This window comes from Natrix helvetica (assembly GCF_964273705.1).
Source record: "Natrix helvetica genome assembly, chromosome: 2".
NCBI classification, from domain to species: Eukaryota; Metazoa; Chordata; class Lepidosauria; order Squamata; family Natricidae; genus Natrix; species Natrix helvetica.
The window spans coordinates 190,989,427-191,004,215 of record NC_138552.1 but is presented as its reverse complement, the minus strand read 5'-3'; the positions used below and the strand labels follow the sequence as shown (position 1 = coordinate 191,004,215).

Genomic DNA, 14,789 nt, shown 5'->3' with positions numbered 1-14,789 from the left:
GAAATCTTGCAATGTTGGCTTATGAACTTTAATGGGACAGCAGGTTTTGAAGCTGAAGGGTTGCAGGTTTAAGGAGAGATTGGTGGCCAGACTCTCAAAGATGGATGACAGACAGAAAGAGAGATCTCATGCTCCACCAACTAGGGACAAAAACTAGTGGCAATCTGAAAGAGGCAATGTTAACCAGTCTCTCTTAACTCTATAAAGAGAAGTAGAGTTCTTAAGAGTTATAGAGAAGTACATACAAATTCAGGTAACACTTTGCAAACATTTTCAGTAGTGAAAAAATATTGTTAAACGTATTTCAAATCTCTGTGATTATCTTCCATGAGACAGTGGAAGAAAGGAACAATGGAACACAGCTGGGAATTGCAAAGTTAGGCTGCAAGAACTGAAATTCAGTGCTGTTTTGGTAGCTTAATAAAAAGAAAAAATTGCATGAAGGTATGTTGTGCACTATATCTTGCATTAAATCATGTGAATTAGACTAAAAAACCCTTAACAGAATGCATTAAATTTGGGGAAAAATTGAATATGGTTATTTTAGTCTTTTTTAAATAAAAAAAGAACAAAATTTTTAAAATGCTTCCAAAATCATCCTTTCTCAACCAAACCTATATAGGTAGTCCTCGACGTACAACCACAATTGAGCCCAAAATTTTTATTCCTAAGCAGGACAGTTGTTAAATGGCTGTGCCCCCTTTTACCTTTACTGCCATATATATTTGAATGCACGCTAATTCAGCTCACTGCCAGGAATTCGATTCTGAGCAGCTCAAGGTTGACTCTGCCTTCCATCCTTCTGAGGTCGGTAAAAGGAGTCAGACGGTTGGGGGCAATAAAGCACCGTGAAGTGATATACTGTATAAATTTAAGTGCTACTGCTATAAATGAATCACTGCAGTTGTTAAGTGAATTATATGGTTGTTAAGCAAATCTGGCTTCCCCCATTTACTTTACATGTCAGAAGCCAGCTGGGAAGGTTACAAAGGGTGATCACACGACCTGGCACAGTGCAGCTGTCATAAATGCATGACAGTTGTCAAGTGCCCAAATTGTGTTCATGTGACTGTGGGGGTTCTGCAGTGGTTGTGTCAAAAATAGTCATAAGTCACTTTTTTCAGTGCTATTGTTGCTTTGAATAATCACTTAAAGGGATGGCTGCAAGTTGAGGGCTATCTGTTAATTTTGCTAGGTTTTCAGTGGCTGCTGGAATGGGCCTGCAAGATTGAGAATTGTATCTTTCATAAAGCTATAAAATTAATTTTGTGAGAAAGTTCCTGTTTCCAAAGTTGTTTAGAACATCTGAAGTTTAGTAGTAAGAGATACTAAACAAAATTCTATCCCCCTATATAGAAATTGCCTTTGGATTTTATACATATAGCTCAAATAAGGTAGCTGATGCATGGACATAAGCAAGCATGGAATGAAGGCCCATCCATTTTTACTTCCCCATCTGCTTATTTGAACTAATCAAAGTTTCATGGTGTCTTGCATTAGAGCAAGTGAATTGCAAAAGCCCCATGACAGAGTGCATTAAGGTTGACATCTAGAACATTTCAACAAACCTCAATCATGAATAGAAATCACTTAAGTGTCAGGGTATCACCTAGTCTCTTGCCAAAGGAACCTTTTTAGTCAACTTTGTATGCTTTCATAAATATTTGTAAATGTTAAAAGCAATAGGAGAAGCGATTGGGGAAAAGAATGGGAACAGTTTAATACAAGCACAATAGCAATGTTGTTTTTTAAAAACATAATGCAATAGGAATCGGGACTAGAATTTTCTAAATTGAATTTTCTAATTGTGGTTGTAAAGCATGAGGTCATGTGTCCTTAATGACAGCAGTCCTGGTTGCTGCTAATTGAATCCCACTGCTTCTGAGCTAAGGTCCCACCCTGATCCAAGCCATTTCCAGCTTGATCCCTCTCAGTCCTGAGCCTTAGTAAGGTAAGGGACTGCCTCCTCTTCAATTCTCCTGATCCACCTCCCTCCCTCCCCATCTCTGCCCTTCTGGCTACCTTGTACTCCACTGTCCTGTGTTCAATGCCCCTGCTGGCCTGACTGCTCCATCTGATCTTTGCTGTCTTTTTCCTGTCTCTACTGACAAGCCACACCGGCCCTTTGTCCAGACAGTGCATGCCCTTATTCCAATCCCATGCAGGCTTCTTGTGAGATTTTGGAAGGCTTTGAGCAGGGCTGTCAGGGCCAGTAGGCCAGTGTGGCAGGCTTGACGGGACCAGTGGAATGCAGGGAAGCCAAAAGGGGGCTGAGTCATAGATGGATGGGGGGAGTTGAAGTGCCTCTGTAGTTTGCAGTGCAGGCAAATTGCAAGCATCCAAATTTTGATCCCATGACTGAGGCTGCTGCAATGGACATTAACTTTGGAGGGAAAGCACCACCATGCCTTTGAACATCTACAGAGATTCTTAATCATCCAGGTCGGGTTGGCAACCTTAAACACTCAAAGAGCCACAAAGGTCCTAACCGGAAGCCCCCCATTCAATTCTGGAGCCGACCGGAAGTCCGATTCCCCCACCATAGAATCTCCTCCTAGCATGGCACCCTTTTTCCTGTGCCAACCGGAAGTCCGCTTCCCCCACCATAGAGTCTTCTCCTAGTGTGGTGTTCTTTACCTGTCCTAACTGAAAGCCCTATCAATTGCGGAGCCGACCAGCAACAGGGTGCCCCAGAAGAGGGATGAAAGGGCCACATATGGCTCCAGAGCCATGGATTGCTGACCCCTGATCCAGGTCATGGTTGTCCCAAAGGTTGTTTTCCAAAAAGCAACTGGACTTCCTTCCTTCGATTCCCCACCAATCAGTTAGAACTGAAGTTTCTTGGATGAGAAGCAAAATGTGTTCAAAAAAACACTCTAAGAAAGTCCAGTTGCCTTTTGGAAAAGTACTTTGTGACATGCCTTCGAATTATCACTGAATGAATGATCATAACTTAAGGACTGCCTGTACATTACTTTTTTAAAACATCCAAAACTTTGTCAAAGGGCAGGAAAGTTTCTTGTAATGCATTTAGAATCTAGGAAAGCAAGCCTTCCTGAACAAAGAATATCATTATAAATCAATCCCCTGAGAAATACACTGCCTTTCCCTAATTAAGGAGGGGGAAATCAAATATTTTGCATATTATAGTGTCAGAAACAGTGACTGTTTCCAGAAGAATTACCTGTCATCTTGCTTGTGATCAGTTCCAGCTCTTTGGGTGCCTCTTTTTCATTATTGTAAGTAATGGTGAATTCTGCAGACTGATATCGGACAAAGGGTGGTTGGATTTGTTTCCAGAAACCTAAAACAGAAACCTAGACATTTAGATCCTAGCTATGTTTAATCTCAAAAGGTAATTAATCTAAAGCACTGCATGCATTGAGTCTATTTACTCTAAGTTGTGGGGGGCATATAGATATATTAAGTGACTATCATAAAATTGCCTTTAAAATGATTTGGAAAACCAATTACAATACTAATTGTAGCTTGTATCAGAATCTTCACTACTAGCATTAGCTCTACCAAATTATCTCTGTAAGGCTCAACATTTTGAAGGCCCACTTGCATGAAATTCTAAGGTACAGGTTTCCCTCCTGTCAGTGATGTCTCTAGGGCACAGTGCTCATCTCAGTTTATTGGCCAAAGGAGCAAGCATTGTCCAAAGACAATTTCCATAATCATGTAGCCATCATGGCTATACACCAACAGTCCCCAACCTTTTGGGCACCAGGGACCAGTTCCGTGGAGAGAGGTTTTACCATGGACTGGAGGGGGTGTGGTTTCACTTGTTGCCTGCATCCCACGGATAGGACTTCAATTGTTTGTGTGGCCCAGTTTCTAGCATGCTGAGGACCAGTTGCGGCCCATTGACCGGGTGTTGTTATACGCCAATGACACATGGAACACTGTTACCTTCCCACCAAAGTCTACTAGCATTTCCATGCTTTCTACTAGGCATGAATTCTATTAGGACACAGTTAGTTTTCTTAGTTTTTCTATAGTAATAGAGGTTTATACTTTCCTTTTTAGATGGCAAAGAACTAGTGTAGGGAAGCTATTTCTCAAGGGAGATAGCAAAAGCTCAGCTTGTACACACAAGATTTCTAGCTCTACAAAATAATCTGTGGAAAGCAGCACTTTATTTCTTGTACAGTCATGAATATATATTATATATTTTTAATGTGCCTTCAAAATCCTAGTGCTAATGAAATTTAGGCCTTGCTGTGTTTCTGATCAAAGCCGGGCCCCGCTGGAGAGTCAAAGCAGCAGCATTACATATTAAAAGTGCTCTATAAAAACCTTGGTGGTTGTATAGCATCATAAATCATTCATGCAACCATAAATGGCAGGGGAACAAATATAAGAACCTATCCACAGATTTCCACAGAGCAGTCAGAGAAGCTGAAAAACAGGATGAGCAGATATCAGAGATATCAGTGCCAGCTCTCTGAATGTCCAGCTCTGACTCACTATATATAAAAACATGATGCTTAAGAGGTCAGGAAAGAGAAAGGTGGAGCAGGTCAAGTATATTCTTCCTACTGAATCCAAAAGATATTACTGATCAGCAGGAAACCTTTTTTTATTCCTTGTTCTATAACAAAAGCAAAAGATTGCTACTAACTTGGTTTTCCAGTGTCAGATGAACCATACGTTGTACCTTTCTTTCCTTTTCTGTAAGGAAGAACAAGATAAATTACACATTTCCTGCTTCAGTTCAAATAGATTTCACAGAATCTATTAACTTGGTAAATTCCAAACTGCAGGCAATTCTGAATTTTCAGGCCTATGTCTTCCCAGGTATGTTATATACTATGATATTGGCAAGAATCCACAAATCATGGGCAGATTTGTTATTTTTCCTAGAAGTCAGATACATAGCTTTCATGCTACATTTCCACTAGACTTCCAAGTTCAGGGACTATGGGGTTTTGATTGAAATCATTTTTATGTATATTCACAGCGTCATTAAACAAACAAATCAAGAAGCTAACAATTTCTCCCTTTATTTGTTCAATTTATAAAATTCCCTTCATGAGTTCAAGGTGGCTTAAAAATGGGGATCTCCCTTTGTTTTATTGCCACATGAACTCTGCAGGTAGATTGGACTAGAGAGAACAACTATTTCAAAGACAGCCCCAGATATTGCCCTACTTATGAATTTCAAATTGCAAACTTTTGCAGAAATGATCAAGTCTGATCACAAGTCCATCCTAAAATGTCCTGGAAGGCAAGAAAAAGTTAGTTTCTGGCATGCTGTTTGCAGATCCACCCAGATACTCTACCACGTTTGTTTGTTTTTTAATACCAGTTTGGACTTGCAAAGGGCCTCTTGGAACTCAATCTGTTCATAAGTAGGGTAGGTACCTGTACCTGGGTCTCCTCAGTCCTAGTCTAGCACCTTTTGAATGAAACTGACATTATGAAGAATATCTTTCCCAACCTCTGGCACACATCATAAAAAGATAGATGTTTTTAGTTTGTTAACCAGCCAGATAGTCTAGTCATCTGTTTTAATGTCTTATGTAAACTAAGGCTGCTCTGAAAATTATGTAGCCTCCGAAATCAGTATTTGTACCATTGATTAAGCTATTGTTTACAAATGATAGAATTCATTTCATGAATCTATACTTGGGATATATATGGCGGAGGCAATCAGTGACATCATGTGACATGTATCATTTTTGTGCTGGTAAAACAGCAGAGTGTGCCTATTCATTCTTTATTTGAAAAGATAAGATAAGGAGCCGGTTCGCATCAGTAATACTATTCCTTTCATTAGGTTCCAGGGTGAAGAGGAGCTAGAAAGTTCATTCTTCACTAAGACTAGATGGCTTGGCAAGGAGGAAAGTGGAATGTAAGATGATTTGACAGGATGTCAACACAGTGTGTCAATCAGGCTGTGTCATGTCTACAAATCTGTCTCTATTCACCAGCAGCCTGAACATGTGCTGACTCAAAAACCAATCTCCATGCAGCTCTGTGGAACTTTTTTTTTTTTTTTTTGGCTTATGGTGATGTACAATACAATTCAGAAAGGAAGCATAGTTAAAAGCTACAGGACAGCGAAACCTTATTTTTATACGCCACTTGCAGGAAGTGGGTATTGGATACTCCCAAATGTCTATTAAATATGAAAAGTACAGTACATAACCACAGTGATTTTTGTTATTGTAATATGCAAATTGAAATGTAAGCCACCTAAGGAAATCTGGGTCACGAACCTCTGCAGATATTGGAAATTAAGGTAAAATTAATATAACTATATCTGTCTTGTCTAGACTACTTTGGATTTAGAGTACGGGTGTCAAACTCGATCATGTCATGGGCCGGATTGTGACGTATCGCAACACTTTTTGCCTTTGCAGAGCCAGGTGGGCGTGGCCTGCACATGACGTATCCGCCCGGTGGGCCGCCAGTTTAACAGGGCTGATTTAGAGTATTTGTCCATTATGTCAGTGGACGTCCAGACTGAAATTTGGTCTTCTGCATCTAAAATTTGTTAAAATAATGACACTTAAAATTAAAATTTCACAGTAAATTGAATTTCATGATCGGCCAACAATCACCGAACTATAGTCTTACGTAGCAGTGTGTCTGTTAAGAGAGAAAGGAAGAGAAAAAAATACTTGCTCTGGGGATTTTTTTCGTAAGCTACTTTTTTCTGTCTGTGTTCAGAAATCACAATACCTCATCACAAAGCAAATCTCAGCATAATTATTTTCCCCTCTACCTCAGCTTTCCTTTAATGATTGAGTGCATTTTTTTCAAAAAATGATTTTCTCTTTCAAGGCTAAACCAAATGCAGCTATCCTATTCTGAGCTAATTCTCCATGCAAATAATTAACATTAATGAATTGGCAGGAGTTCCTGAAAGCATCTTGAAACAATACTTTGATCTTGCTCTTCTGCTATGCTTGCCCATGAAATGTGGAAAGAACTCTCTAAGCAAGCACACTTTGTCAGCTCTTCCCATTCTACTTCTACAATTTATAACAATCACATATTCTCACGAGTAAACCAAGAATTGTAGATTCCAAAATACACCACCAAAATTGGCCTTGCTTTATCTACAGATGGCCTTTTCATATACAACATATGCAATTTTTTTTTTTTTTAAGAATCCATGTATTCCGTATATTCTACTGGATAAGCCAACCCTGGAATTTTTTAAACCAAATACTATGAAAAATATACCATCCATAAATATTCCAATTATAAAAATTAAAACATTCAAAAATATGGAGGGCCATCCTATTCATGTCGGGCAAATTTTCCATGGTATTTTGATTATAATTCAAGACTCGGTGTATTTGTTGATGGGCTTATCCACCAGTATATAAGGTATGTGAATGAATGCTAAGAGAAGGAGACAGAGAAAGCCACACATCTCTTGGAGGAAGCCTTGTGGAAGCCTGATCAACCAGACTAATTAAAACTGTTGGGAATTAAATGAGATATCAGACATGCAATAGTTTAAAGAATATATAAAATCATTAAACAAAACAATATTTTCCCCATTGGAATTATTTTTATCTACCAATTACTCTTGAAATGTCATAATGAATAAAGAGGCTGCACCTATCCAAATGATGACAATGATCATGTGTCTAATTCTGAATGAGGAAAAAAAATAAGTCACTTACTTTCGCAGTGCAGTAAAGATCCATATTCCCAATACCAGGAGCAGCAAAAGCACCACCAAGGTTGGAATAATGATAGCCATGAGATTCAATCCTTGAAAAAATGTAAAATAAAAACCAAGATTTTAAAAATGTTGAAAACAAGGCTAGAAAACTGACTTGCGAGCTGCACTACATACTAATGATCACATTTATTATCACATAGAGGAGTACATCTCTTGTAAAGCAGGCACACTTTATTCTAATAGAAAAACAAAATTGATGGAGTGCTATTCAACCGCGTGTGTGTGTGCGCGTGTGTACATACATACATACAGTATATCACAGAAATTGGTGGAAAAATGGCTAGTGTTAAGTGCCCAATATCTTGTCCTCTATAATTGGATCACATTGGAGTAAGCTCATTATTCAATAAGCTCATTATCAAATTATTGCTTCTATTCAAGCCCATTACGATTAAACGATGCTGCCAACATGGCAGAATTCCAATGGCGTGATTTCAGACCACTTGGAGGAAGTGTTAAGGATGAAAATGGGAGCCGACTGCTGTCCACTTCCTCTTCCATTTTATTTTCGAAGAAAGCAAAATATATCACTGAAAGTCTGCTACTATCCTGTCAAACTGCAGTGATAGCAGCTTAGGAAGCAGAAGCCACAAGGTGAATGCTGGGAAAAGATGAGGAAAGCAGATAGGTACAGAAAATGTATGTATTTGAGGGGGGGGGGGAGATGCGGGAATGGGATGGATGAGAACTGCCTGCCTTTGACCGTGGACGGTGTGACTGTTTTTTTGAATAGTTGTTCCCAACTTTTTTTCTCCGTTTCACATACATAGGATTGCACTGATTGTCATACCTAAGTTGGTTTCAACTAAAGGTATATATTCTGTGCTTGATTGGTCATCTTTTTTAGTGGAAACACCTGTGCTTTGACTTGGTCTCTGTCCGAGTGGATGAATAAGAGAGCTGTTACCTACAAACAGATGAAAAAAAATGTCAACATCCCATTTGTGAGACAATCAAATTCTACTTTTTACAAGCTGTGTAAAGATAAAAATGGCTTACTTCGGGCTGCTCGACAACCAAGAAGCTCAACTTTCAGGGCTATTCTTTTGTACCAGGTCTGTGGAATAATTCTCAGGAAGCGAGCTACTATAGGGGGAATAAAATTATTCCGAACTATATCTCCATGATTTGAGTTGGCTTTGAATATCTGCAATACGGAAGGAAAACAAACACACACACACAAACAGGATAATTGTTAGAAAATTAGGAACAAACAGGGATTTATGAAAAACAAATGACATAATTCATGAAATTAATCTTTCATGGAAATATGGTAAGAGGATGATTAAACTGAGCAAGTCAAATCTGCTTTGTCTATGACTACAATATAAGAAATGGGGTGGGTTTTTTGACTGGCTTAATAGCAAATACTATGTCACTGTCCGAATTTGAGAAGTGCCTGGCATAGAGAAGACCTACTTGATAGAATTGAAGAATCTGAATCTGAATGCCAGAAACTGCTAAGTTAGCACAATAAGTCAGCACAACAAACAAAAAGCCCTCCAGTTTTGGACCAGTTTCATCAGCCATTTTGTTTCTCATAGTGGTCAACTTTGGGGTACTCAAAACTCCATCCTTAATAGTCCTATCCTCTATGAATGTTTATCCAGTCCTCCTTTAAAGCCATTCAAGTTAGTGGCTATTGCTATGTCTTATGGTAATGAAGTCTACAAGATAATATGTGCCACTGTAAACCTAGCCATCTGGAAAACTGGAAGTTTGCATCATTATTTCTCACTTGTTGAAAGGAATTGGGGAGAAAACCAACCTATTTGGAACCATTTCATTCTGGATCCTCCCCCCCCCAAGCCAGGATTTAGTAAATAAATGCCACCAAGATTCATGTTTAGTTAAATTTGCATAGAAGCACCTGAATAAACAAATTACTATGAAATGTTTGTACATTTTAATGGTATTAACAATGGCAGACACACTGTCTGTGTGCTGCCTTCCACATGAAAAAAATAGCTTTATAAGAATAAACCTTTCTGTTGTATTTGTGTGTAGTTTAAAATGTTTTCAATTTGTTAACAAAACCTCTTTATTTCATTACTGTTAGGGCACTCAGGACCTATAAAAGTATAATATCTTTATATTTTCACTAGTTGTTCTACCATGAAGCAATTACCACTAATGTATGAATGCTAGAAATACAGCAAGCTATTCAGCCAAACTTAAGGACACTTGAAACTCATTTCAGTCAATAGGATTTTGATCAGCCTAACACTGCTGCTTCAATCATAAAAAAAGGACTGGAGAAAAAAAAATCTCAATAACCGCATTCTCCCTCCATTGTCCATCCCCTAACCAGGATTACCTTTTCTTCATTGCTTAAGATTCTTTTGTAGGTTCTCCATTTTGAGTTATTATTTTTATAGTTCACAACAAATGTCTTAACGTAATAATTAAAATGAAGCACAGTAGACCCTGTAGTTCTAATTCCTTCAATGAAAGAAAAGAGAATATAAATAAACATGAAACTAAACTTTTCTTCAAATAAAATTAATATATTGAGACCAAACTTAATCAATATGTTATCTTTATATTTTATCACCGTTTCCACTACTGTTCCCATTTAAAACATTCATTTACATGCATACTTCTATCAATATATAAACATGTCTGTTCATTTAAGAAGCCCAATTTGCCACAAATAATAAGCAAATTCTGGATTGTGATTTCACATATGAGTATAGTTCAACCCCCATTAATAAGACATAGAGGATTTCATTGGCTAGCAAGTGGGGCAATTCTCACAAGACAAGACCATTGTATTTTATTAACTGTATCAGATTGGTTTATATAGTTCTTAAATAAAATTGAGGCTTCAGGATGGAAAACATTATGGAGAGAAGTTTCTAAACACAGTGCAGGTGCAACCAACCAACCAACCAAACGCAAACAAAACAAGACCATATGAACAGTACACAAACATGGGCTCTTCTTGTGGGACATAGCCATTTAGGTTTATTTAGCCACTTTGTTTTGCATCAGAGCCAAGATAAAGTTTGAACCCAAATCATCAACATATAGTTTATTCCATAGAAAGCCAGAATTATTTAGCTCTAGCTTACCATATTGTCTGAACATAGCACTGAATTATAGAAGGCAAGTAATTTTATTCCATGAATAACCCAGAAGCATCTGCAGGATCCAACACTCAAAATGAAAAACAAACAAACAGTGGTTGTGCCCTCATGATGCAAAGGCCACACTTTTATAACTGTACGCAACATCATGGCACACATATTAAAGGCATATGCTGCTGTACTGAGCAGGAAGCCTCCAAACTGACCTGTAATTCTAATCTTCTCTCCCAAGTCAATTTCCAGCCACTGCTGATGGTTACTTTGGTTTGCTGCCCAAGATGGTCCAGGAACTTTAAGCCAAGCTTTCTGAGGAGACCACTCAACTAACTCCCCAAATTCATTGATTTCATCCCAGGATGATGATGCAGTTATCTGAATATTCAAAGCACCTCCACCTCCTAAATTCAGTGCTTTGTCACAACCTTTAAATAATAAAAAGAATGTGCGTTTTTGTTGTCACTGTACATACTATATCAGAAAAATACTTGCTTTGCCCAGTAGGACATTTATCCTGGACATTTTAATGCTCTACTCAAATGTAGAACCCAACATCTGAATTTAATTATGGATAAGAAGAACTTACATATTATTTATCAGAATTGGATAAATTCCCCAAGTGAACGCTTTGATTTCCAAAGATGGTATTATTCTGACACTAAATGAATTGAATGCTGGTGAACTGGTGAAATTGGGGGGGGGGGGAGGAAATAGATAGGGTGGGGCAATTACAGTGCCCCTCCAACCAATCACTAGGATGGGTGGATTGCCAAGTGCCTGAATCTTGATTATGTGAGGGTACTGCAACAGCTATAACTTCTGACAAGGATAGTAACAAGCACCATCATAATTTTGAATGGTCATTAAATGGTTGTAAATTAAGGATTACCTGTATAAACACCTACTTGATAGCAAAGTAAGTAGATGTAATTTTGAGTAACATCTGAATAATATTTATAATGATAACAGCTTTGAAGTACTAATTAAAAGTTATGCTTTATTGAGCAAAAAAGAAAAATAATACTACTACTTACCATTTGAGTTAAAAATAAATCGTTTGTTTGATAAAGATCCACTGTCAAGAAAAAAGATACCATAATGTTAACTATCTATTGTCACAGATATGTTTTTGTGTATTGGTACTATCTGTCTATCTTTACCAATCAACCATTCAAAGCTATTTACTTATGTATGATTTTGTTAGCAGTTCTATTTCAAAGAATGAACTCTTTCCATAACTTAGAGTAACGGCAACAGATCTGATGCCTATTATTATTTAATTATAGTATTGAGGTTATGCAAACGACCCTGAGTAATAAATGCAGTTTAGTTGCTGTTTAGTTCAAGAGCCAGTTTAATATCACACTTTAGCAACCAATGACTGAATTTTGACACATATATCTTCACTTAATAGGCTGAAAACTGAACAAAGCTAATGCCCGCAATTGACTTTTCTCTTTGAACAATTCAGCAAGTAAATTGGGAAGTCTGCATTAACAGAACAATATTTAACATTAGACAATAAGGTAGAGTTGCTCATGGTAAGGGAGGTACAGACCAATTGCGTTAAAAAAAAAGGAAACAGCTTTGTATGGGAACATACAGTTATAGGTCTCCTTATTATGTTAAGAATAGCATACACAAACATGTTTTTACTTCAGGTCAAATTATGGTTATTTAGGCTTCCTAGTTTAATTATGACTTATTTTGAAAGAGAAGGAAAGAGGCTATACACTACTACATCCTGGCTTTAAGTAAGCATATCATAAGCCAAGCACCAAAAACAATACTTACTGTTGGGAAAGGATGCCATTGGCCAAGATACCCTGATACCAATTTTTTCCTTTCAACTGAACTACATTGATCTGGCCACCCACTTCATCTGCAATGATTCCAGCATGTATGGCAGATTTGCACAAAAAGGATGTCTGGTGTAATGAAGTCAAATTAACAAACAAACAAACCATTAACAAAGATTGTGTTTTAATACTTAAATAACTCATACCCATCTAGCCAATAATAGAGCCCACTCTTTCAGCAATTAAGTCAATAGAAAAGGAAAGTAACATTTCTCTGTAAATTATCTAACTGGAGAAGAAGCAGCATTACTTCTGAAAAGATTGCAAAAACTTGGCCTGTTAGGCAAATATGCTCTAAGGTTAATATTTTACAATGCAGTAATCTTTCCTTACTCAGAAATCATTAAGTGCCATTTCCTCAAAATACAGGTGGCAAAGAATAATGCTACATGCTCTGGTCATTTAGTTGAAGGTACTCTATAATGAAGGAATTATTGGAATTATTGCCTAAAAAAGCCTGTTAAGCCTCATCTGCAAACTGGATCAAAAGAAATAGCATGTGAAGATTATATCAATTGGCATTGATCTAAATGAAACTACACACCCACATAAATACACATGAAGCGAACACGAGGAGTACGATAATAAAAGAACAACCAGTCATTATATTGACCAGATCAAAATGCACATATTGTAATTCTTTCTGTACTTCCAAACGGTGAGCAAAACCTAAATATATACTTAGCTTCAACTGATCTTTCTATGACAGCCCCCATCAGTCCAGCTCTTCAGGTGAAACAATACCTCTTTTGCTATGCCCTACAACGAAGCTGCAATGTTGTAGCGAGGCAATTGTCTTAACTGGCTGTTCTGTTCATATGTGCAAGAAGACATTTTCATTCAAGCAAAACAACACATGAAGCGGCCTGTCTCAAAGCATCAACTAGAGGCAATGGGGTAGAACACGTTCATAGATTTGCAGAGCTACTTTGCCCCACTGAGCAACCCTGAGACACCTCTGCAAAATGATCTGATAAGGAGGCTTATCAGATTTGTAGATGACGGCAAAATCAAAATTCAAAGTAACCTTGACCTAAATCTTAATCTAAATCCAATTGAGTGATGTTTAAAGGTGTTCACGGTGCCTTCTGTAGCTGATCCTCTTGATAAAGGATTTGAGATACCAGGCTTATTAGCTGGGCAATAAGGCTCCTAGGAGGATCTAGGGTTCCTACTACACTACCAGCTGAACATGGGGAAGCAGCATCATGCAGAGCTGTTTAGGCTGGATGGCCACCTACTAGAGAAACTTAATGGATGCCTACACTGACCATAAACTGTTTTATGTTTCATGCAGCCTGATGCAGTGGTGTAATACCAGTTTTTCTTTTTTAATAAAATTTTTATTTTCAAACAAACACACAACACATGTAACATAAAAGCCTCTTCAACTACATACAGTGTGTCGATTGGTTACAAGGTCTTTCCATAGTCATCACTTGAATGTTATCAAAATTCACATATTGTCAATCAGGATATCTTTGTATACATTGTTATTATGCTTCCTTTGTTTGATTATCACTATTGTCTCTCCATTTTAGACAAGGCATTCTAAATATATAACCATTAATATTATAATGATTCATTATATCATATTCAATATATCCAATAACAAAGAGTTATTTTTTTTATCCTAGTCTAAGTCATTCTATTATTTTAGCATTGATAACATTCTCTAATAATTTTCAATTCCATGTTTTTTCCCATTATTATCATCAATCTAATATACATGTATACAAATTGTTATAATTATTAAACATCCATTAAGCCTAGCCATTATTATATCCTTTCAACATAAGGCATATTAAATTTGAAGTAAATTTATATTATGACATTTTATTACATCATCCTGAAATCATCCAATGATATTTATATTCTATTCTATATAGAATTGTTTATCTTTTATACAAAGCTTTTCAAAATCATCTCCATAATCCTCACTTACAGTTTGTATAAAATTTCATATTATCAATCTAGTATATATAAATGCTTTATCATTATTAATCATTTATTTGACTATAGCTATTATTACGTTGTACATAGCACTCAAAATTTAACTACATTTAACTAAATTTTATTGTTACATTTCATTTCAACATCCTGTATCCTTCCAGAAGTAGTGTAGTCCAATAT

The 14,789-nt window shown here is 37.1% G+C and overlaps 2 protein-coding genes across 4 annotated transcripts in view; one reads left to right on the top strand and one right to left on the bottom strand.

The window, feature by feature from the left end:
• The window catches only part of GOPC (golgi associated PDZ and coiled-coil motif containing), a 34,855-nt gene extending 27,737 nt beyond the window's left edge, over window positions 1-7,118 (top strand). For both annotated transcript variants that reach the window (XM_081944574.1, XM_081944573.1), the window contains exon 10: window positions 5,786-7,118. The gene's annotated coding sequence lies outside the window, so the exon portion shown is untranslated. The remainder of the gene's footprint in view (window positions 1-5,785) is intronic.
• The window catches only part of DCBLD1 (discoidin, CUB and LCCL domain containing 1), a 39,001-nt gene that overhangs the window by 1,773 nt on the left and 22,439 nt on the right, over window positions 1-14,789 (bottom strand). For both annotated transcript variants that reach the window (XM_081944572.1, XM_081944571.1), the window contains exons 6-14: window positions 12,592-12,725; window positions 11,832-11,872; window positions 11,007-11,222; window positions 10,029-10,153; window positions 8,711-8,858; window positions 8,502-8,618; window positions 7,650-7,740; window positions 4,628-4,677; window positions 3,185-3,304 (exon numbers count right to left, since the gene is read on the bottom strand). In XM_081944572.1, the coding sequence (XP_081800698.1) occupies window positions 3,185-3,304; window positions 4,628-4,677; window positions 7,650-7,740; window positions 8,502-8,618; window positions 8,711-8,858; window positions 10,029-10,153; window positions 11,007-11,222; window positions 11,832-11,872; window positions 12,592-12,725 (1,042 nt within the window). The remainder of the gene's footprint in view (window positions 1-3,184; window positions 3,305-4,627; window positions 4,678-7,649; window positions 7,741-8,501; window positions 8,619-8,710; window positions 8,859-10,028; window positions 10,154-11,006; window positions 11,223-11,831; window positions 11,873-12,591; window positions 12,726-14,789) is intronic.